General features: G+C 31.3%; 2 protein-coding genes across 2 annotated transcripts; one reads left to right on the top strand and one right to left on the bottom strand.

Annotated features, from left to right (window-relative positions):
* Positions 1–16,989: 16,989 nt before the first annotated feature.
* On the bottom strand, positions 16,990–20,709 carry LOC119610579 (trichohyalin-like). The gene is made up of 2 exons (XM_037965861.1): positions 19,360–20,709; positions 16,990–18,520 (listed from the first exon to the last, which is right to left on the bottom strand). The coding sequence occupies exons 1-2, from the start codon at positions 20,688–20,690 to the stop codon at positions 16,990–16,992; spliced, it is 2,862 nt and encodes a 953-aa protein (XP_037821789.1). The 5' UTR covers positions 20,691–20,709.
* Positions 20,710–22,488: 1,779 nt separating this feature from the next.
* Positions 22,489–23,480, top strand: LOC119610580 (cytochrome c oxidase assembly protein COX11, mitochondrial-like). The gene is given in 4 exon segments (XM_037965862.1): positions 22,489–22,714; positions 22,717–22,814; positions 22,883–23,206; positions 23,274–23,480. Coding segments are annotated over 4 exon segments (699 nt in total). The 5' UTR covers positions 22,489–22,593; the 3' UTR covers positions 23,430–23,480.
* Positions 23,481–26,001: the final 2,521 nt, after the last annotated feature.

Here is a 26,001-nt window from a genome sequence, read left to right as displayed (position 1 = left end):
AAGTAAAAGATTTAAAGAAAATATTTATTTATTTCCACAAAAACAAATAAAAACCCTAAATCAAAAGTAAAACTCTACAGCTATTTAACACAAAAGAAAAATTTTAAATGAAAATTGAAAATTACAACAAACAACAAATTAATAATAAACATAATAAATTAAGCAACAATTGCACAGACAACAAACAAATTAACACACACATTAATAAACATATTTTACACCATTTTTATTGTGAAAAAAAGTAAGAAATAAAAAAAATTATATAAAAAAATACAAAAAAATAGCAATACAATAAAACAATAATATAAATATTTAAATAATAATAATAAATTAATGAATAAACAAAACAAACAACAAAACAAAAACCTTTAAATTAAACCATTTAACGGTGACAAAAATGCAAAAAACAAAAAAAAATCAAATAAATATTTATAACAAATAAAAAATTATTTAATAAATAAAAACAAAAAACCAAACAAACAAATGCAAAATGAAATGAAATGACATGTAATGACAACCAACATGAATACAAGAAAGTTTCAATAAAGTATAAAAAAATAATAAAAAAACAAATTGTTTAAATTGTTGATAAAGGGGGGACAAAGTTTAATAAATTTTAAAAAAATCTCCAGAAAGCAAAACTAAAGACTAGACTATAGAATAAACTATATAGACTTCACTAAAGACAGACTATAGACCAGACTATAGACCAGACTATAGACTAGACTATACACTAGACTATAGACTAGACTATAGACTAGACTATAGACTAGACTATAGACTAGACTATAGACTAGACTATAGACTATACTATAGACTAGACTATAGACTAGACTATAGACTAGACTATAGACTAGACTATAGACTAGACTATAGACTAGACTATAGACTAGGCTATAGACTAGACTATAGACTAGACTATAGACTAGACTATAGACTAGACTATAGACTAGACTATAGACTAGACTATAGACTAGACTATAGAATAGATTATAGACTAGACTATGGACCAGACTATGGGCGTCTATGGACTAGACTATAGACTAGACTATAGACTAAATTATAGAATAGACTATAGTCTAGACTATAAATTAGACTATAGACTAGATTATAGACTAGACTATAGACGAGACTATAGACTAGGTTTTAGACTAGACTATAGACTAGACTATAGCCTAAACTATAGACTAGACTATAGACTAGAATATAGACTATACTATAGACTAGGCTTTAGACTAGACTATAGACTAGACTATAGACTAAACTATAGACTAGACTATAGACTAGATATAGACTATACTATAGACTAGTCTATAGACTACACTATAGACTAGACTATAGACTAAACTATAGGGTAACAATAGACTAGACATGTTATGCTAATATAGATTATTAATCTAGGATTTCATTAGCTTATCTTAAAGACTTCTTGAAATTTCTGAATTTGGTATACCTCTGGTTTCTTCTAAATATAAAAATTTTGTGTCATTTTGTGTCGTTTTGTGTTAAACACCTTAACTATTCTACAAATCAATATGTTTTTCCTTTCCTTTAAATCATGATTCTCTTAACATGTTCCTGTTCAGTGTATAAAAAAAAACATACAAAATCTTACAGGTTAAACCCAAAAAAAGTTACAACTACATACACAGAAAAAGGTGCCAGAGATCAAAATGAATTGATAAATGACACGAAATGAAAAATAAACTAAATCATATCCAAAAGACAGACAGACACACACGCTCTATGAAACCAACCACCAAAAAAAAAAACCGAAGATAAAACTTTAAGACACATCATCATAATAAACTAAATAAAACTCCAGTCGATTTTCTACTTCAAACCAAGAAAAAAAACCTACTTGAAATGAAAATCCTGACACAATATAAACTAAATGGATAAAACTTAACCTTAATGCTACACTCAGTGGGAGTTGCAACACAGAAAAAATATACACGAAACGACGACGACAACTAAAATCCATACCAGAGACATTTTAGTTAAAAAAGACGCTTATCTTTTAAATGAACAGCAACAACAACAAAACTGCTAAAATATAAAGCACAAAAAACTAAAACCAAAACTACTACTACTACTAGTAGTTGCTGCAGTAGTTTTCGTTACAAATAAAATTGAAAGCTTAAGTTTTGTGTTTAAAGCACGATTTAGGAGATGAATTTGTTAAGATAAACGACATGATGTTGTTTTTGTGTGGACAACACACAACTGCTGCAACAAAATCAACAACAGCAAAAACTTTGCAACATTTATTTTAAAACAATAATTAAATGATTTTGATTTTGTAGCTTTTATTTGGTTTTCTGGGTTTTTAGCAAAAAAAAAAAAAAAATGTTAACTAAATTGCAGACAATTTTGAAAGGATTTCAAAAGAAAATTAACATAAAATTGAGATTTTCAAATCAAAAGAATAGATTGTCAAAAGCAACATTATTCAATTAACAAGAAATGTTGTTTTTGTTTCATATAGAAAGTAAATTTAAATGATTTGTAATCTAGACTATAGCGGACCATAATCAAGTCTTAAATCCGGCCTATAGTCCATTCTAAAGTGTGGTCTATACTCCAATCTAAGGTTTGGTCTACAGTCTATTCTATTCTGGTATATAGTCCAGTCTGTGGTCCTATTTACAGTCTAGTCTAAAATCTGATCCATAGTACAGTTTATGGTCTGATCTATAGTACAGTTTATAATTTGGTTTATAGCCTAGTCTATAATCCAGTCTATAGTCTGGTATATAATCCATACTGTAGCCTGGTTATAGTACATACTATAGTCTGGTCTATAGTCCAATATAACAACCTACTGATAGTCTGCTCTATAGTTTAGTCTATAGTTTTGTCTATAGTCTCTTTTATTTTAGTCTGTACTCCAGTCTATGGTCCTATCTATCAATATAGGCTGGATTATATACCAAGCTACAGTGTACAATCCAGATTATACAGGTGTATAATCCAGCCTATATTCTGGCACAGTCTATAGTCTGGTCTGTAGTGTAGTCTATAGTTTTGTCTAAAATACAATCTATAGCCTGTTCTATAATACAGTCTATAGTCTGCTCTATAGTACAGTCTGGTCTAAAGTCCAGATTATAGTCCAGTCTGGTCTATAATCTAGTCTATAGTCTAGTCTATAGTCCAGTCTAGTCTCTAATCTAATCTAGTCTGATCTTATATTGTTTGGTGCATAGTTCAGTGGTGGTGTATAGTATATAGTCCAGAATATAGTCTGGTATGTAGTATAGTTCAATCTATGGTCTTATTATTATATTATGGTCTATAGTCCTGTCTATAGTCCAATCTATATTCCTGTCATTAGTCTGGTCTACAGTCTAGTCTCGTTTATAGTCTAATCTATACTCTGGCCTTATATAGTTTGGTGTATAGTTCAGTCTACAGGCTTGACTATAGTCGGGACCTAGTCTGGCCTACTATACGATCGGACCCATATCCTTGTCTACAGTTTAGTCTATAGTTATCTATACAAAGATAAGTATATTCTAGTCTATAGTATAGTTCATATCCCTCTCTATATACAGCTCTGTAGTTCACTCTATAGAAAAGTTTACAGTATGGTTCATTCCATATAATCTCTAACAACATTTATGTACAAACATCTTTAAACTTTTTTAACAAAATAACAAACAATTCTAATAAATCTTTATTTACAAACGCATCATATATATTTACAGCAAATGACCAGAATTCCCGAAAAAAGAAACTTAAATCCTCTATCTAACTAAACAAATTACCCGATTTATCAATTTCATTACTATTTAGTCGTGATTTTGTTTTACACTTGCAGTCATCCTCATCATCATAGATCTTATCAAATGAAGGATTAGTTAAAATTCTCAAACCCTCAGCTAATTTGGGAAAACCCGACATAGTCTCACGGAATGTGGTAAACATAACCGGTAAATACATAAAGAAATCCTTAAAATGTCCCATCACGGCATTATAGTCAACATTTTGATTCATAACATTGGGTAAAACTTCGAAATTAGTGTCATCGTTGTCCGTTTGAGGTTTAGGAGCGGCCGCAATTAAGGAAATTAAACAGGAAGCTGGGAGCAAAAAATAAAACCATCTTAGGTGAGTTGTAATCGCAGGAAAAGGAAACTAATTCTTACCTAATATTATATAAAAAACTGCTGTTTTTTCCATTGTACTGTTGCTTAGTGTGATGTTGAAAAACTACTTGAGAATTAAGCTTTATATGAAACTTATATAATAAATCTATTCTGGTTTTAATTAAAAAAATATTTCTATACGTCAGCATTTTTATTATGACATTGTTTAACCAAATGTTAATGAAAATATACTCCACAAATGTAACTCATATTTTTGCCAACTAAAGACTTTTGTTACTATTGACTTCTTTACTAAAGTTTCAATAAAAAAAAATTATACGCACTAGTGAAAAGATAAATGACCTACACTGAAAAAAATTTTACATCCAAAAGTTTATTTTGAAATGAAAACCCTAAAATCGTCTTAGTTCTTGACTAACGCCAAAATCCAGATAAGTCTATGGTCTAGTCTATAGTGTAGACTATAGTGTAGCCTCTAATCCAGACTATAGTCTAGACCAACGGTTCCCAAATGGGGGTCCGCGGACCCCTAGTGGTCCGTAGTAAAATCCTAGGGGGTCCGCGAAGACGAACGAAAAAAACCATGAATAAACATGAATAAAAAACTGGTATTCCGGAGTATGAAGTTCAATTCAAAGACAAGCTTATTACAGATTTAAGTTTATCAAATTGTAAGCAAAAGTGTTCTCGTTTGAAAGGACTAAAATTATATATTTCCAAAATAGAGGTGACTCTTTATCCATCTCTTTATAAATATTCCAATCCGACGTGATACACAGATTTTAACTTGATTTTGTCGACCAATACATATTATTAAATTAACATCAGAAAATCCATAGCGTTTCGCGTAAATATGTAGCCAAAAGCCATGAAGTAAAATCATTCGTTGGTATTTTAAAATTCAAATTTAAGTTCCAAATTCACAGTACTTTAACAAAGAGTTCAAATCATATATTATGCGGATAACGCATTCCGCAACAACATAGAAGAAGTCCAACTTTCTTATATTATTTTCCCGAAAACTTACTCACTTACTCAGTTCACCCTTTGCAATCGCAACAAATTTTTGAAACGTGACTCCTTAAGCACATGTGACAATATTTGATAAAGAAACCTTTTTGCTACCTTGAAGAAAAATGAACATGAAAGATCTCACGATCATAAAATTAAACATCATGTTAACATATCAACAAAGAAGTCATTCTATCTTCAAAACATGCAATTGAAAACCTATCTGAAATATTATATATTCTCAATGTACGGGAAAAAAAATATGTATGGGGGTCCTCGAAATTAAATAAGTTCTTCAAGGGGTCCGCGAAGTAAAAATCTGTGGGAACCGCTGGTCTAGACTATAGTGTAGTCTACAGTCTACACTATAGTGTAGTCTACAGTCTACACTATAGTCTAGTCTATAGTCTAGACTATAGTGTAGTCTATAGTGTAGACTATAGTGTAGTCTATAGTCTAGACGTTAGTGTAGTCTTAAGTCTAGACTTTAGTGTAGTCTAAAGTCTAGTCTATAGTCTATAGTCAAGTCTATAGTCTAGTATATAGTCTAATCTATAGTCTGGTCTATAGTCTAGTCTATAGTCTAATCTATAGTCTAATCTATAGTCTAGTCTATAGTCTTATCTATAGTGTAGACTATAGTGTAGTCTATAGTCTAGACTATAGTGTAGTCTATAGTCTAGACTATAGTGTTGTCTACAGTCTAGACTTTAGTGTTGTCTACAGTCTATACTATAGTGTAGTCTATAGTCTAGACTATAGTGGAGTCTATAGTCTAGACGTTAGTGTAGTCTTAAGTCTAGACTTTAGTGTAGTCTAAAGTCTTGTCTATAGTCTAGTCTATAGTCCAGTTTATAGTTTAGTCTATAGTCTAGTCTATAGTGTAGTCTATAGTCTTATCTATAGTATAGACTATAGTGTAGTCTATAGTCTAGTCTATAGTCCAGTTTATAGTTTAGTCTATAGTCTAGTCTATAGTGTAGTCTATAGTCTAGTCTATAGTCTAGTCTATAGTCTAGTCTATAGTCTAGTCTATAATCTAGTCTATAGTCTCGTCTATAGTCTAGTCTATAGTCTAGTCTATAGTCTAGTCTATAGTCTAGTCTATAGTCTAGTCTATAGTCTAGTCTATAGTCTAGTCTATAGTCTAGTCTATAGTCTAGTCTATAGTCTAGTCTATAGTCTAGTCTATAGTCTAGTCTATAGTCTAGTCTATAGTCTAGTCTATAGTCTAGTCTATAGTCTAGTCTATAGTCTATTCTAAAGTCTATTCCATAGTCTAGTCTATAGTATAGTCTATAGTCTATTCTAAAGTCTATTCCATAGTCTAGTCTATAGTATAGTCTATAGTCTAGTCTATTGTCTAGTCTATAGTCTAGTCTGTAGTCTAGTCTATAGTCTTGTCTATAGTCTAGTCTATAGTCTAGTCTACAGTCTTGTCTATAGTATAGTCTATAGTCTAGTCTATAGTGTAGTCTATAGTCTAGTCTATAGTCTAGTCTATAATCTAGTCTATAGTCTAGTCTATAGTCTAGTCTATAATCTAGTCTATAGACTAGTCTATAGTCAAGTTTTTTTATTAAATCAAGAAAGCTATAAGAACCTACGATCATCTGAATTCTTCAATTTTTCAAAAAAAAACTAAAACCGGTTTTAGTATCAAATGGAGAAAAGGAAACTAAACTGTGATCAGTAATCACTTCCATCTGCTGCACTATAGTTCCTTAATTGTTTAATAAATTAAAATTAAACAGAAATTTTTATTTAAATCTATATAAAATTTATGTTGCTGTTTTTATACCCTACACCACTTTAGTGGGGAGGGTATATTGGATTTGTGCTGATGTTTGTAACATACAAAAATATTCGTCCTAGACCCACCTTAAAGTATACCAATCGGCTTAGAATCGTTTTCTGAGTCGATTAAGCTATGTCCGTCCGTCCGTCCGTCTGGCTGGCTGGCTGGCTGGCTGTCCATGTAAACCTTGTGCGCAAGCTACAGGTCGCAATTTTCAAGATAATTGGATGAAATTTGGCATGCACATTTTGTTTGACCCAAGGACGAAGCCTATTGAAAATGGTTAAAATCGGTCCATTATTTCACCTAGCCCCCATAGAACAGAACCCCCCGAAAAGGGCTTCTGAGCTCATAATTATGTTAAATATACAGATATATCGATAATATACGGCACAACTAAGTTTTATAGAAGTCTTGATGACCCTGCCAAATTTCATAAAGATCGGGCCCCATTTGACCCTAGCTCCCATACAAAGTCCCCTTCAGAAAATTACTTGAATGTCCCAAATTAACTTATAAACACAAATATCGCGATGAAATTCAGCACAATAAAATATTATGTAAATATAAATATATTCACAAAATTTTATCGGGCTTGGTCCATATTTGCCCCTAGCCCCCATATAAAGCCTCTTTTAGAAAATTAGTTTTTCATCCATAAATTGCTTAAATGTATCGGAACAAGGGAATATTGAAGATAAATGCTTTATTATGAAAAATAAATCACATTTAATATTCATAACTGGTGTAGGGTATCATATGGTCGGCCTCGCCCGACTATACTTTCTTACTTGTTTTATTTTTAAATAGATAAGCATCACCCCATAAATAATTTAAAAGTTTAATTCCATCCATCTGTCTAACTCTTCGCGAGGTGACAGTGATTGATGAAAATTTTGTTTTTTGACTGAATGAGTGTTTAGCCTTTCATCAAGCCAATTGTCACTAATATTGTTTATCATCATCGCCGTCACCCGTATCTGTTGGTTACACTTACAATATTTTTCGTCTCTGGTAAACAAAAAACTATATGAAAATAAATAAATCTGTTTTTGGCAAATTAAAGCCCTTGGCTTCCTCCCGCCGCAATTGGGGAAAATACTGTTATATAGGGACGAGAGATATTGTGATTTTAATTTTTTGTTCTTGGTATTATTTATTGTTTAATTTTTTTCAACAATAATGTTTAAAACTGTAAAAACATTTAAGCGTTAAATTTGATTAATGTTTAGTGGTGCTGTTGACAGGTTTTTAACTTGTCAATTTTTGAAATTTTTTTTTAAAAGGAAACGTTTTTTATATTTGCTGGCGTGAAGGGCTATTTTTGTCAATTGAGTAGAAAATTACATTGTTAATGTTTTCCATTGTTATTAGTTTTATTATGCATTAATAAAAGATTATGAAAAACATAAGAATTGACAAGCTGAACTAAATTTAAGTAAAAATATTTTTATTTAAATTAAAAAATCTTTTATAACAAAATCTTCGCCTCCAAAAAAGCTTTAAAGTGTCTAAAAAATAAAAAAAGAATCTTAAGCTTTTCAAAAGCCTTATACAAAACACAACCCCTGCCAGTAATACCAATGACAAGACTACCAACAGCCTGAAGAAGGAACTTATGATTTATGTGAGAAATTTCAACACTAAAATACAAAACTAAAAGTAATATTTAACTTGAAATTCTGAAGTATATAAACAAGTAGCAGGCTTAATATTTGAGCACACCTTACTCTTTCAAACCTAGTGGAAAACATGTCCCCTATTCTCCAGCCCACCAAATGTTCAGTGTTATAACTTGAAAAATCATAACTTTTTCTTATTCCTACACATGTTAAATAATGTCTGGCACAAATTTTTATTTAAGTAAATTTTTCTTTTTTTTTTGTAATAATTTTTTGGTGTAATATAAAGATTGTGTAAATATTATACACTCCTTACAATATAAACTTGGTCTACAACTTATGCTAGAAACAAAAGGGGTGGAATAGCAAGCCCAAAGGGTGAGATAAAATAAGGACTTTTAGACAAACCAGAAGTGTTATCAATGTTATGCAATAGTTTTTCCATATGTATATGTGTTAAATTTTCTACTTACTCAAGGATGTATGAGAGAGTGTGTGTGTGTTTAAGTTTAAATAAAAATTGTCGTATAATAAATGAAAATGAGATAGATTGTTCTCAGGTAAAACTTTTGTTATAAATTAAGTTGTTTTATTTAAAATATTCAAATGCTAACAAAAACACAAATACACACTCATATAAAGTTTGAACCGTACAATAGATCTACATAGACTATCTACAGCAAAATTGAAGATCTGGCCCTACTTATGAAGGCCAACTAGAGTTCTTCATTGAGAGTAAGATGGCATATAATCTAGGCTGGCTAGTATAGCCATAGAGCACGTTGTCACTCGATAGTCTTGCAAAAAACGTAGACCTATATCAATACTCTGTTCAGATATCATGAGCAATATCTCAGACAAGTTTTTCATCAATTAAATATCAAAAAGAGGGGCAATATACTTGAACGCAATCAATGGACTTGAATTCTTCTCAACAGAATCATTCTCTCAATGCAAAAAGAAAATTAGGCCATAGCCAAGATAGTCTTATTAGACCTCCTTCAAGGGCATGATACCTTGATAATCTGCCATCATCTTGGTGTGATGGCAATCTGAGGGAAAAGATGTGCTACTAGTACCTTTAGTCTATCGGGATTATAAACAAGTGGTGACAAATGTTTCCTCGACCTTTCCTTGGAATTTGACCTTGGGTCTAACCAGGGAGCCATATAATCTGCTACCATTGGAACCGGTAGCCCACAGGGCAGATATTCAGGCTTTCCTTGGAATTTGACCTAGGGTCAAACCAGGGAGCCCAAAGGGCAGAGTTTCGGATGGCTATGTGAGAGAATGTTGGTTAAAAGACTGATGCATAGTGAAATCTATATTTCGGGATAAGTTCAGTGTTCTTGTCGAGACAACATATACCCCGCAGAGGAGTGACTGTGGACTCTCGAAGTTAATGTCTTAAAGCTTTTAAGTTGACTTAACAGTGCACAAATTTCTGCTGAAACTATCTTTCAGCCATCAACATAAAGGTCATGCTACAGAGTATTCTATATAGGACTAACCTAACATGGTCAGCATTAACTCAAGCGTATAGGATGACAACTTTTTTGAGCAAACTTTCTTTAGAAACAAAGAAAACAACAATCGTATATGGTTTAGTTGTCAAATTTGTTTAAATGAATGAACCATAAACATACAGACAGACACTTCTGAGCCCAGCAAATAATCTTGTTTTGTAAATCGTCCTAACAAATAGTGTTTATTCTTTTACAAATATACTCAGCTATTATGTATTGAAATCTTTCATTACTTTTTTCTTTTTATTTCATTTTACTGCACCATTGTGGTGCTGGTGATGTAGGGCATATCATATTCGGTTTTGTTTATAGAAAACTTTCATTTCTGCTTGTTCCTGTTTATATAATTTTATTTTGTATTATTAAATATTCATAACTTTGTATGATGTTTTTGTTTAAAATAAAGCACTAAAAATTTATTGTAAGTTGATTTATTATAAGGTGTAAATGCACTGGTAAAAGAAAGTTTTTCTGTTAAATGACAAAAAAAAAACACATATACACAAGGAAAACTGAAGTAAACTCAAGGGTAACACAGTAAAGAGTTAAAAAAGTAGAGATATGAGGTAAAAACTTATTGTTACGAAAAAAACAACTATAATAAATAGCTTAGAATTAAAACTAAACTTAAAATAGATGTTAAAGCAAATTGTTTATAAATAAATTTAAATAAAGGTACTTAGTTTAATGAGGACTACAAGTTTCGCTAGTATAAAAATTAAAAAATAAAAAAATTGGTCTATATAATTCCTCTATTCTTTCTTTATATTAATTTTTATTACGTAGTAGTTAGTTTTAATAACTACTGGCACTCTTTCTTCCTTTTAATCCTTAACAACATTCATAGATATATTTGTTATATTTTAATTAAATTTGTAATAATCCTGTGAAAATCTTTTTATTCTTACTTGTTGATGATGGATTTAATCTAAACAATTGACAAGGTGTCAAACGACAATGTTTCTGACAAGGGATTACCAGGAAAATTAAATAAAAGCAAAAACCAAATAATCAAACACACATTCATATACACAAATCTATACAAACTGAAACAACAACAAAAAATATTCCAAAATATTTAAATAAAATTGTGCATAACAAAAAATTTTAAATCCCATACTTCCCACACATTTCTTTCTTACACCTTCTGAAAGCCGAAAAAAATGTTCTTTTTAAAGGGATTTAATTCATATGGGTTCTTTGTTCCCATTTTTTCAGCTACCGTTAGGGTATATTCATTTTAATCTATATATGTGTATACATATCCTTTTTTTGATTTGAATCCTTCTCACTCACTATTTGTTTACAGCATCAGTCAGTAGCAGCAAACTTATATGTATAAACATTAGTTTTACACCTGTGTAGTGTTTTAATGTTTGTTTTATTGTTGTTTCCTTGATTTTTTTCCTCCTTTATTCCCCATACTCATTCATTAAAATGTTGCCTTTTCTTTATTATTATTTTTATTGTTTTTTCATCTGGTCTCTTTGTTTTGTTACTTATATTTTGTTTTTATTCATTTTGAGGATTATGAAATCCTGAAAACCAAATTGATTATTTACTTAAGGTTAGTTTCTTATGAATTTTGGGATTATGTTTACTGCAGGAGAAAGAATAGTGAGTAGTTTTGGGCTTGTTGAAGCTTTGGTAACATAAAAAGATATACTAGACATTGTATACATTAAAATGAATCAAGATTTCGACTGACTGTGAGTAACAAGTGTCCGAAACACTTACTCATCCTTTAACATTAACAAGATTTTATACATATTTCAATTGGTTCTTCAAACTCTTCACTAGATGCTTTAGAGCAGCATAGATCCAACTAATATTTAAACATATTTTACATTATGATCCTGTTCAACATTACCTTGTAGGCTTTTTGGAATGTCTTCTTCCTTACTGTACCCCTTTTGTACTTTAAGTGTACTTACGTTTTTCTATTAATGTCTTTTATTATCTACCCCTGCTCTCCCCTCTCATACATTAGGATTTCACGTATTTATAGTAAACAATAGTTATGTATATAATGAAACATTAAAAATAATATTTGTTAAAGTTTTTGGATTACTTTACTATATCAACAAATAACTTTTCATTTTCATTAAGAGTATTGTGGTTGAGGAAATCATTAAGTAAATACGACATAATAATAAACAGACAAACCATTAAAACCCTTTTCTATTAGAAGCATTCGTATAGCCCACATTTGGAATATTCGTCTGTTTTACATATACACCATACAAATATGAACAAAGGAAAAAAGTTGAACATATACACACAAAGACATTTGCAATTGCGGCATTTTGTTTGGAATTTCTTTAAACTGATTGGGAATTACAAAACTCACCTTTTAAAGCTTGGACAAAGTTTTAAGCACGAAGACCATGAACTTAATAATTCCCTTAATAAAATACAAACTTATTTTAAAAGTTAAAGGCTTTCGTACGGAAGATCAAAATTATAGACTTGAATATTCTATGAATATTCCAGGATTTCTCCAGAACCTTCATATAACCAGATCTCAACAAATGAAAAACGTGCCAGAAGAATTCTGGTTAGGGGATTCTAGAAAGTTTGAAGTTCTTATTAATAACAAACTTTTCAGATCTTTTCTCATTCTTTTCAAAGTCCTTTTTTTGATATAGTATAGGTTTTACCCATACTTCCTACAAATCAAAATCGTGGTGTTATATATAAGACGACCAATGCTGCAAGTTTGAGACCTTGTAACATAATCTGTAACATATCGAGGAAAAAAATTTTATTATTGGGTGTACAAGAAACACACGCAACCTTGTCCCCACTTTCCCACATATGAATTCCGCGGCAATCTTTTGAGGCCAATAATGAATTAAGAAAATTTCGTATATCCTATTCTAATGTGAAGCGTATCCCAGAAAGATTTTTCTGTGATAAATTCTGGACCTAAGGGTAAAACAAAACTTCCTAAACACTTCTTTCTAAATAGTTTTTAACAGATATTAAAATATGTGATCGACCTTTGTCATGATGGAATAATACGCCTTCAAATATGGGAGTCTTTCGACTAAGCTCCCTTCAAATGAATCAGTTGCATGCGATACGGGTTCTCAGCAATGTTTTAATCGGATTTCAGCAGGCTCATTTTGGACCCTATCAAATGAAGATCATTACAAATTTTCCAGCATTTATATGAATATGTTGCTCTCCATCGTTACGACATTGCTGCTTAAGTGGTTTCACAAGATTTTGTTGAGTTTGACAACAATCTTCATGGAGTAGTGACTCCAACAAAGAAAAAACTACGTTAAAAATATACGCCACCTATGATGAATCCCGTTATATAAAGCTGTACTTCTGATTTGGACCTATTTCTATACTACCTCTACCAACCGAAAGTACGCGGTTGGTTTGAAGAAATTTCGGGTTTACTAGATGGATTTTGTGTTGAGAAAAGATTAGTAAGAGAAAAATATATAAGATATAATCTTTTGGCTCAAAGAGACCTCTTCTAGACATCAAACGTCTACACTTCAAGAGATGTAAAACTATGTCTTCATATAAAAACTGTATCGTAAGCAAAAAGAATCGAAGAGATATTTTCGTGAGTAGAGTCCTTTTTACCCCAAACATACAACTTCGGGTTTTACCATTGTAATTTTGTTGTTGGGACGAGTCCTAAATGTTAAGGATGTAAGAGATCAACTTTTAAGAGACCTCTGTTCGACAACAAAAGTACATAGGAAACAATTTGAGAGACTTGAAACTTCTCTCCACTGAACAACCTTCTCACAAGCAAAGTTCGCGAGTTATATTTTTAACCAATCATGAGACAATAGCGATCAACTAATAATAAATACAAAACTAGAAACGTTCATATTGCTGAACGTAATAAATAAGTGGAATCTTCCTTACTATTTCTATTCCTAATATTTTAATCTTCAACCAGTTTCTTTTGGCCTTTTCTTTACATAATCCAGGATGGTTTTAGTAAACATTATTTAATTTAATTTTTTAATTTCCAAGTAAATTTTCTATTATTACAATTTTATTCGGAAAATTCAAGAAACATACTAATTTCAGTTCCTGTCATAACAAAATCTAAATAAATATTTATCTTGCATGTAACTCTCTCAATAAGTTGGGCATACAACCCAACCAAAACTAACAAAATAATCAGCAGTAAGAAATTTTCAAACATTAACAGAAGCTGACTGCTGCTGCCGGTTTTATTGTAACAACTGCCAACACACTGTTTACACTAGGTTCTTAGGAAAACGAACGGCAACATACATATTAAACACAAGAAAAAGTCAACAAGGCAACAAAATTAAATAAAATTTTGTCGCATTTCTTTGAATTAATTTTTTTAATTATTTATTTTAATTTGTATTTAAAACCATTATTTGTTTGGCGGTTAATTGTTTTTTGAGATTTTAAGAACAAATCGCGGGAAGGGGAAAGGTAAATAATAATGACTTTAAATTAAAATAACAATGGGTAACCTCAAAAAAAGAAAACAAGAGGGAAATAAAACAGAACCTTTTGAGGAAAGGGAAATAACTGTACATAAAGCTAAAAAGTTAAAAGAAATCTAAAGTCATTAGGGCCCCTATGTCTTTAAATTTATACAAATCCTTGAAAATTAATTAAAAACTCCTAGCTGCACATGTTCCCTTTCTATAAAAATCCATTCATCATACGGGTGTAACACCCAGTTTTAAATTAATTTTTCAATATTCCTATATTTTCTTGTTCTCATCATTTTCTCATCTGTTATTTTCATTATTTTGCAATTATCATAAAATCAATAATCTATTGTGTTTTTTTAATAATTTTCCACCCAGTATTTCCCTCGCTGCATAAGGCTTAATCGGTTTTTAAATATAGTAGTTTCAATAGAAATTTTATATACAGAAATGTGGTTTGGCTTATCAATCATATTTTCCTGTTTTGAGAAAACTTTTTCCATAACAGGCTTCTTTTTGGATTGTAATCCATAAAATTTATGCATAACAAAGTGAGTAATACATCAATTTTCTATTTCAGGTTTGTGTTTGTTTCTTTTTTTGTTGGTATTAGAATATAAATAAAGTATTTAAAAGGACATTTAGAAGTTGTGCGGCAAATAAGGGTTGTAAAGGACTTGAGGGAAATTGGAAAAACTTCTAAATGAAAGAAAAAGAAAAACTTTATTTTAAATTAACTTAAATTAAAGGTAGAGAAAAAAGGAAGAAGACCAATTTCAACACACCAAGTTATAGGACCTTTTGAATCGGAATGCCAACAAGATAAAACTGGACTATAAACACTGTCCCTGGAAACGACAGTTTACATGGACGGTTAAACTTCAGTTTCAGGTACTAGCTCGGGAGTTTTCTCCCATGAGCTTAACATCTTGAACTACAGCAGATTACCTAATGTCTGCACTCTTTTTCAGGCTGATCCATCGATGCGGCCGCTAGAAACATCCGAGAACTACATTTCAAGACGTTGACCATCAACGTTTACGTACTCAGTGTTGCACCGCTTAAGAATCCCGTCTCATACCAAATAAGTTCAAAATGATTTCTCAATTACTTTCACTTTCAGTCCCAAAATGGACAATACGAAAACTATCTTCGAGAAACGGCTGATGCGATATGTTGACCATTAACATATACATATATAGACAGTTTTGCATCTCTTAACGATCACACATCGTTTGTTATAAGGTCAAAATTCTTACTCAATTGCAATCACTGCCAATTCCAACTTACACGACATTCTGTCAAATTAATTAGGATTCAAGAAGGCCTTGAGAGAAACGAAAAATGCCAATGAATGCCCAACTAACGCATCGTCCTGGGACATAACACTTTCATATTCCCCTGCTGAGGCGTCAAAAACGATCAAAGAATGGGCGACTTAAAAATCACATATCTTAATGGTCGACTATAATCAATGTTCTTATCCAGTCCATCACGGAAATGGACTGTGATTTACCCGCTAGACAATATCGCAGCCTGTTTCCTGATCTTAACTTTCTCAAGGATGGGACACTAAGAAATCTTATCAAATGTCTTAGAAGTAACGAATGGACTTCCCAGTTAAATCGTGAATTTCCCAAGTAACAAGGCACGCTAAAAGACATCCTAAAGACAAACTATGGTCCAAATGACCACTCAGTCTTCCTGCTAAATCCGCACTTAACCCAAACGTAGGTAGAGAACAAGTATTTTTCTAGAGACTTTCATAGAAAACGGACTTATAGATAAGACTTAAATCTAAAGAACGGTTTATATTCTAGACAAGGCATCCCTCTATAGAACAGTTTTCTAGAGAACAGTTGCTAAACTAGACCCTTTTATAGAGAAGATTGTCTAGAGAAGATAATTTCCTAGAGAACAGTGTCTAGACAAGGCAGTGTTCTAGAAAAAAGACTTATTTCTAGAGGAGACGGGACAAGACACATACCTAGAGAATAGTGTTTACGATCCACACAAGATATATTTCTACAGAGCAGTTTATAGACAAAACCCTTTTATAAAGAACAATGCCTAGACAATATACTTTCCTGGAGAACATTGTCAAGAGAATATAGTTTTCTAGAAAACAGTGTCTAGACAAGACAGTTTTCCTGAAAATGGAGTCTATACATGAAACTATTCTAAAGAACGGTGTCTAGGCAAGACTCATACCTAGAGGAGGCTGTTTAGACAAGACTCACATCTAGAGAAGGATGTTTAGGCTCTACACAAGACATCTTTCTATAGAGCAATGTATAGACAAAACGCTTCCCTAAAGAACAGTGGCTTGACACTTTTTTTAAGAGCCCTGTCTTGATAACAATTACTTATGTCTGATTCCTTTTAAAAAAAAAACAAACTAATTTGGATTTAATTCATATTTTATTTAAAAAAAATGTATTACAAAATGTTAAATAATACTGTTTCCCGTTACAATTCTGTCTTGGGCACATTAGCTCCGCACGAAATTTGATAATCATCATTTTGTACCATCTTTTTGTGATCATCATCCAAAAGATTTTCCCATTCTAAACCGAAATTTGAAGTGGTCTGCATTTTCCTTAAAGAATCTGCAATATTTGCGTCCAACAAACGTTCAACTACATTTGTCTGATGCAAAAAATCATAATTATCTCGGGGAGTAGCATTTGCCAAAGTAAATTCCTTAGGAACGTTAGGTAAATTAGGCGTAGAACCCTGTAAAGATTGTGTAATCTCTTGATTCTTTTGTGACAACTGACAAAGAGAACATTTAGGTTGTTGTGAGAGTTTAGTTTTCAAAGCATGCAGAGCAATACGATCTTGAGCGAGCAGTAAACGTTCTTGTGATAAATTTGTTTCTTTTTCCGCAATTTCATTAGATCTCTGCTGTAGCAACTGCAGTTTGTTCTGGTAGAATTGTTCAGCCATTTTGGCTTTTTGTTGAGACTCTTGAGCCACTCTCTCTGCCATGCGATAGGATAAGAGCTCTTGATGCAACTCCTCTTCTCTGACATTAAGAGCATGTTCTTTATCACTGAGATCACGTTTTTGTTGCTCCAGTTGTCTTTGCATTTTATAAAAACGCTCTCTTTCCAAATCGGCTTTACGGGCAGCATCTTGAGTCACCTGCATGGCCGCCTCTACTTCCATACGTTCCTTTTGCACATCGGTATTGCTTTGCAAACGTTTTTCCAATTCAAATTTAGATTTCTCCACCTGAAGTTGAGCTCTTTCCTCTTGTAACTGTACTTGCAGTTTTTGGGTCTCCAGTAATTGCTGTTCTTTTAAGTCTTTAATTCTCTCCTCATCTCTAAGCATTTGTTCGCGGAAAAATTCTTTCTCTTTATTGAAAGCCATTTTCTCGGCATCTATACTGGCAAGTTTTTGTCTTAGTTGCCAATTTTCTTCGGCAGAATCTTTAGAAATTTTAGACATTTGCAATTCCAAAGTACTAACCAAATCCATGAGTCTTTGTTTCTCTAAATCATTAGATTCTTCTGTAATTTTAAGTCTTCTCTCACTATCCTCTATTTTCTTTTCACGCTGTTCTAAAGCTTTCTCACGTTCCAGTTGTAATATTTCCATTTTGTTTTGCATATTTTCTTTGAGCTCATTAAGACCTCCGGTTAAATCACTGAGATTACTGGAAGCTACTTTGAGACAATCAAGGTAAGAGCCATTTTCTTGTACAGCGGCGAATTCCAACATTTTCGCTTGTCTTATGTTGTCCAACATGCGTCTGTGTTCTTCTTTAAGCATTTCTAAATCTTCTTCCTGATTTTTACGCAATTTGCGTAGATCATCTTCATGATCTTGTTTTAGATTGGAGAGTTCTTCTTCGTAATTTTTCTTGAGTGTGATTTTCTCTTGTTCGAGCACATCGATTTTGGTTTGAAAATAAGTTTGCACTTCTTCTAATTCGGATTTCAAACGTTTCTCCACACTGGAAAGATGCTGCTCCAGGACTTCAATTTGTTTTCTAGGGAAATTAAGACAACAAGGAGAAGGTGAATAATACATTGAGTGTTGACTCTGGACTCTCTTCTAAACAAGCGTGTCTTCTCCAGACACTCTTCAATAGATATGTAACTTCTCCAGAAACTCTTCTATAGAAAAGCGTCTACTATATACTATTCTATACAAAATTATATTTTCTGGACACCCTTCAGTAGAAAAGTGTCTTTTCTAAGCGCTTATATTCATATAGAAAAGTGTATTTCCTGGACAATCTTCAACAGTCTTTTCTAGACACTTTTCTATAGGAAATGGCAATTTCTGTACACTATTCTATAAATTAATGTGTTTTCTGGACACTCTTCTATAGTAAAGTGTCTTCTCTTGACACTATTCTATAGTAAAATGTTTTCTGTAGACACTCTTTATAGAAAAATGTCTTCTCTTGATACTCTTCTGTAATCAAGTGACTTTACCTGACACTTTTCTATAGAAAAGTGTCATCTCTAGACAATCTTTTATAGAAAAGTATTCTTTTCTGATGACTATTTTATAGAAAAGTGTATTTTCTGTACACTTTTCTATAGAAGAATGCTCATAATACTATTCTATAGTAAAGTATATTTTCTTGACAGTCTTATATAGAAACGTCTCTTCTCTAGAATGCCTTCTATAGAAAATTGTCTTCTCTAGACACTTTTCTATATAAAAGTTTCTCCTGTACACTTCACTATAGAAAAGTGCATCCTTTAAACACTCCTCTATAGAAAAGTCTCTTGTCTAGACACTCTTCTATAGAAAACTATACTCTTCTATTAATAGTTTCCTCTAAAGATTTTGTTAATGATCTAATGTTCTACTTACTTGTAAGATCTCTCCAGCAGCTCAATTTCTCTTTCATAGTTGCTTTTTGTATTGGCTATTAACTCTTCCAATCTCAGATTTTCCAATTCCAAACGTTTATTGTCCGACTCAAGTTGAATAAAATCAAAGGACATTTGTTTTTCTTTTTCCAAATCTCTGCGAGTAGTTTCTGTTTCATTTTCCTCTTCATCTTCTCTATAAGTTTTTCTAGCGTGAACAGGTTTATTATCCAATAATTCAAAGTCTTCCATAGATTGTGTCATGGGAGGTTGGCTCATCAAAAGTTGTATGTGTGAATTAATACGCTGCTGTTGGTGTTTAATTAAATCCTCTAATTGCTGATGTCTTTGCATTTGTTGCTGGAAAAGAGCCTGAAATTGTCGTTCCTGTTGTTGCAATAGAGAGTCCTGTTTGTGCTGCATATCCATTAAAACTCTTTCCTGTTGCTTCATTTGAGAGGCCATTATTAACTGCTGCTCTTGATATTTTAAGGCCGAAAAACTTTGTTTAGCTTCCAGATTTAAAGTATTCATTAACATGATATTTTGGCTGGTGGAATCTAACATTAAGTGGTCTTGGGTTTGGGGAGGCATTTGTTTAATTTCTTCATGATCCTCTGGCTGTACCTCAGTTTGAAAATCCTCCTGGTTATCAGTGGGTTCCGGCAGTTTTAAAATTTCAGTTGTTTCTTTAGAAGAAGCCTTCTGTAACTTGCTGGTTTTAGGTGTCTCTGCTCTAGGTTCCACTTTGACAGTTTCTATTTCCGGATCCTTAGCCAAACCCAACCAATCAGCTGTGTTGCTTCTTTTTTGTGTCTTCGGCGATGATATTCTCGAAGAAGGTTTAGAAGTTTCTTTTTCTTTAGTGAATAAACCTAAAGGATCAGGATTTTGTGTTGCCGACATATTAGAAGTTCTTCGTCCCTGAGATGTTTTTGGTCTTGCTGCTTGTGCTTGAAAAATATTTGAGGTATCTGTAGTGGTTTCAGTAGATTGTCTCGAAATTGAGGGTTTGTTGCTGGTACTTGGTCCTGCCGAAGTTTGTGGTCTTTTTGTTTCTAAAGGCGCTAATATATCATCAAATAAATTTTGTGATTTTGTTAAAGCTTTAGGTTTTTTAGGATCGAATCCTAAATCATCATCATCGTCTTCGGGTTCTTCGCGTATGGCTTTTGAGCTGGCTGTAGGTTTTCTCTGGTTCGATGTTTTTTCTGTTAATCCAAAAAGATCTTCCATGGGATCGGAGGAGATTTTAGAGGTTTTTGTTTGAGTTGAAGATTTAGTTTTTTTGGTATTGAAAAAACTATCGAAATCATCACCATTGTCATCCATTTTTTTTTTAAATTTTTAATTTTTTTCTTTTATTTTTTATCAAATTAAGTTTCTACAGTGGTCTAAATTATAGATATTTCATCGGAAAAGTGTTACATCTAGACACTTTTCTATAGAAAAGCCACTTTTCCATAGAAAAAGTTTTTCATGGACTCTTCCAAGGCAAAACACTTTTCTTTAGAAAAGAGGGATGACATTTTCCAAAGAAATGAGGGATGACAGAGCACTTCCCTATAGAAAATAGTATTGTCAGAGCATTTCTCTATAGAAAGTTGTGAAGAAAAGAAATTTTCTACAGAAAAAGGTCACGATAAATACGTTTTTTCGAGAAAAAACTCCCAGCAGGATACTTTTCCTGACATTTTCTTATAGAAGAGAGTCAATGCAACACAAAGTGACATGGCAGAGCACTATTCTATAGCAAATAGCCATAACGTGACATTTTATATAGAAAATAGTCACGGCAAACAATTTTTTTTTTTAGAAATGTGACGCGGCAAGAGGCTTTACCATAGAATATAGTCACGGCGAGATACTTTTTCATAGAAAAGAGTCACGAGAAGACTCTTTTTTATAGAAAAGAGTCACGACGAGACACATTTTCAGAGAAAAGGGTCACGGCAAGACACTTCTTCATACAAAAGAGTCACAAGAAGACACTTTTTCATAAAAGAGTCACGGAAAGATAATTTTTCATAGAAAATAGTTATGTTAAACGCTTTTCCATGGAAAAGAGTCACGGCAAGAAACTTGTTCATATAAAGTAGTCACGGCCACGAGAAGACACTTTTTCAAAGAAAAGAGTCAAAAGAAGAGACTTTTTCATAGAAAATAGTAACGATAAACACTTTCCATAGATAAGAGTCGCGGCAAGACTCTTATCCTCTGCAAAATAGCGTCAAAACACTTTTCTATAGAAAAGAATCAATGTAAAAAACCTCTCCATAGAAAATAGTCACGGCAAGACACTTATCCATAGAAAATAGTCACGGCAAGATATTTTTCCTTAAAAGAGAATCATGGCAAGACACTTTTTAGCAGAAAAAAGTTTCGACAAGAAAATTTTCCTTAAAATAGATTCACGGTAAGATAATTTTCTATAAGAAAGGATCATAACAAGACAGTTTTCATAGAAAAAAGTCGCGGCAAGATATTTTTATAGAATTGTGTCACGCCAATCACGTTCTTAAAGGAAAATTAAGGACAATACACATCTTTCTAAAGAAAGGAATCACGTCAATACATTTTTAAAGAAAAAATCACGGCAAATCGATTTTCTATAGAAAATGTTCACGGCAAAACACTTTTTTATAAAAGGAAGTCACTTTTTGTATTATTTCAATAATTTTTTTATAATTGACACTTTTTACAAAATATTATTTTATATCTTCATGGGAAATGGTGTTGTTATTACCAAAAGTTTGTCAATTTGTTAAAAAAAATATTATTTTACGTTTTTAGTTCATTTTTTGTATTATTTCAAAATTACTCTTATTTATTCTATTAATTTCTTTTATTTGTTAAATAATTTAATTTTATCTTCTTTGAAATTACAATAATATTTTATTAAAACACCTGAAACACCCTAAAAATCGTATGCAACTGCAATTACAGCTTTTGTTTACACTTTTCCTGCGTTTCTTGGCAACCCTTTATGACTTAAAGTTTGAAAATTTTTCTAAAACAAATATTTACAGTTTGAGAGCCCTTGCTGCCATACAAATATAACATATCTGTTTTGCTTCAGCTGTTCTAACCTCAATTTAACCGCACAGCTGATCAGCTGTTGGGCAAAAAATATAAACATTGTTGTTTTTTTCCTCGTACGAAAGAAAGTTACAAAACTCCATGGTTTTTTTTGTATAAATATTAAGAAAAAATTACTAAATAAATTTGTTAGAAAATGTTTAAGTTCTATAGACAATTGGCCGCAACCGGTTTAAGGTCTTTGAAAACTTTAAAACAACCAAAATTGTACTCAACACAACCACCGCGAGGTAATCCTTTTACGGAGTCGGCACAAAAGAAAATTTAAGATCTACTTTGTACTATGTAACCGCCGGAGGAGTATTAATAGTGGGTTTAAGTTATGCTGCCGTACCTTTATATAGAATGTTTTGTCAGGTAAGATCAATTTTTTGTTATAAAAGTAATTTTACTATAAATTTATTTGATTTTTCATAACTTCCCAGGCCTATAGTTATGGTGGCACTACTAGTCAAGGTCATGATGCCGAGAAGGTGGAAAGTATGTTAAAGGTGGAGGATCGCATTATTAGAGTTAGATTTAATGCTGATTTAGCAGCCTCTATGCGTTGGAATTTTAAACCCCAACAATATGAAATAAAAGTGGCTCCCGGCGAGACTGCTTTGGCTTTTTATACCGCTAAAAATCCTACAGATCTACCTGTAATAGGTATTAGTACCTATAATGTTATACCTTTTGAGGCCGGAGCTTATTTTAATAAAATACAATGTTTTTGTTTTGAGGAGCAACAATTAAATCCCCATGAAGAGGTTTGTTCAAGAAATTTATTAAAAAAGACTTACCTTGTTTAATGTTTGTTTTGTTGTTGTCTATTAGGTGGACATGCCGGTTTTCTTTTATATTGATCCCGAGTATGTTAAAGATCCTAAACTGGAAAATGTGGACACTATTACGTTGTCGTATACTTTCTTTGAGGCTAAAGATGGTTTAAAACTCAATTTTCCCGCTTATGCTAAGCCTCATAATGCGTAGAAATGATAATTTATGGAGATTTTTGTAAATAAAAGTTATTTAAAGAAAATTTAAAGCATTTGGCTTAATGAAAAGCAGTCGTGGCAAAACACTTTTCTTTAGCAAAAAGTTTGCACTTTCCAAAATGCTCCGGTCGGGTCAAATCTTTTGCTTCCTTTATTCAATTCAATAGATATTCATTCATTTTTAACGTGTTTGAAAAAGTTGAGATAACTTTATTGTTACATATTTACACAATTAACTTTATTTGTTGCCATAGGTTGTAGTTATTTTTTTACTTTTTAACTTTTATTTAAAGATTTATGCGATATACCTATTAGCCCGGGCTAAAACGTGCCATTGTATTAGTACTTTTTAAAAATAAATTACTTACACAACTTGTTTTTATAGAATTATCACCAAATTGTTAATAATTTCCACCAAAACTTTATATTCTAATTACACAATTCCAAGATTCTTTGGCCGGAGAGCAAATCATTTCTTTGTTCATACATTGCGTCCGGATTTAATGTATTTAAAAGTTATTTATTTACGAAATACTTTCAAGATATTAATTATTACATGATTAACTTTATTATTACAAAATTGTTTATTATTTAATCATTTATTAAATTTTTTGTAAAAAATTTAGAAGGCCTGGCTAATACTTTACTTTGCTTATTAGTTTCCTTAAAATTTTACAATTATTTTTTTTAAAATACTCCAAAAACTTGTTGCTCATAAATATTTTTTCATTTATCACTAATTTTTTTAATAATTAAACTTTTATTTCAACTTTTTTTTAACTTATTTGTAAAGTGTCAACACTTGCTCTGAAAGCTTTGCTGCAAAAACCCATAAATCTTTTTAAAAATAACAAACTAAATATATTTTTTTATAACTTTGTTATTAGTTTATAAAATTTTTTCCTTAATCACTTAATTTTTTAATTTATAACTTAATTTTTCCACTTTTTCTTCAAATACAATTATTTTTCTTAGCACATACCGCCATTTGTAATGAAAAAACTTTGCAAACTAAAGCAAATGCTCTCAAACTGTCAATATTTACAGTTTTATAATGTAATGCTTTTCAAACTGTTAATGTTTACATTTTTTCCTTAAAGCCTTCTAAAACTGTTAATGTTTACATTTATTTAAATGAATGGCTCTAAAACTGTAATGAAAACAGTTTAGAATTACTTACTGTTAACTATAACTTCCGCTAATAAAGCGGAAGCTAAATGTAACTTCCGCTCAAGAGGCGGAAGTTAAGCAAGCAGAGCTTCTAAAACTGTTAAAACTTAATGTTATTGCATTAAAATGTTATGTTAGTAACATAACATTACTTTGTATTGCTCTGCAGCCGCATAATAACTAATTTTTTTGTGATATTAAAAACTTGGGGCTAAAAAGTCGATTTTCGAACAATCGAATATACAACATTTTCCAGAAAAAAGTAGATTGCCCTAACAAACTCAAAAATGTGATCAATATTTTTAAAGACATATCGAAAGTAAAGAAAATCGGCGAATTTTCTAGAAAAATAGTACCTAGAGCAGAAATTTTTCCATAATAAAATCTCCTTATTCATAAGAAAAAAAAAAACAACTAGAAAATATTTTTTTTTTAAATATTATACATATGTACTTACATTTTTAACTGCAAATTTTTGTTAGAAAACCTAAAAATAAAAAATATATGTATAAAAATTAATATTTTTAAACTTAATTGTCAATATATATTTTATACGGGTTTAATCACTTAAATTTTTTTAAATATATTTTTCGATTTAATTTATCTATTTATTGCATTATTTACTTTTAAATATATTATCATAATAATAAGAAAAATCTGACAAAAATTACATTTTGAAAACGATTCTTGTAAATTTAACCAGCCTACTTTAGTTTCGAAGCCGAGCCGCCCCAATGTTTATTAACCACAGCCGTCAAAGATGGTTAATGTTGGTCGGCGTAGTTGTTTTCATAGCTGCCAGATAAGACAGATTTATCATTTTGAAGGAATTTTGGCGTTTTTTATTTCAGAAATTTGTTTATAAGAAAACTGTAGTGAGTTAGTTAGTTAGTTAGTTAGTTAGTTAGTTAGTTAGTAGTTAGTTAGTTAGTTAGTTAGTAGTTAGTTAGTTAGTTAGTTAGTTAGTTAGTTAGTTAGTTAGTTTAGTTAGTTAGTTAGTAGTTAGTTAGTTAGTTAGTTAGTTAGTTAGTTAGTTAGTTAGTAGTTAGTTAGTTAGTTAGTTAGTTAGTTAGTTAGTTAGTTAGTTAGTTAGTTCGTTAGTTAGTAGTTAGTTAGTTAGTTAGTAGTTAGTTAGTAGTAGTTAGTTAGTAGTTAGTTAGTAGTTAGTTAGTAGTTAGTTAGTTTAGTTAGTTAGTTAGTTAGTAGTTAGTTTAGTTAGTTAGTTAGTTAGTTAGTTAGTTTAGTTAGTTAGTTAGTTAGTAGTTAGTTAGTTAGTTAGTTAGTTAGTTAGTTAGTTAGTAGTTAGTTAGTTAGTTTAGTTAGTAGTTAGTTAGTAGGTAGTTAGTTAGTTAGTTAGTTAGTTAGTTAGTTAGTTAGTTAGTAGTTAGTAGTAGTAG

This window comes from Lucilia sericata, unplaced genomic scaffold, assembly GCF_015586225.1.
Source record: "Lucilia sericata isolate MDLA Ls3-8-SP2 unplaced genomic scaffold, ASM1558622v1 Contig001236F_arrow, whole genome shotgun sequence".
NCBI classification, from domain to species: domain Eukaryota; kingdom Metazoa; phylum Arthropoda; class Insecta; order Diptera; family Calliphoridae; genus Lucilia; species Lucilia sericata.
The sequence above is the reverse complement of the archived record's forward strand: the minus strand, read 5'-3'. Positions and strand labels throughout refer to the sequence as shown.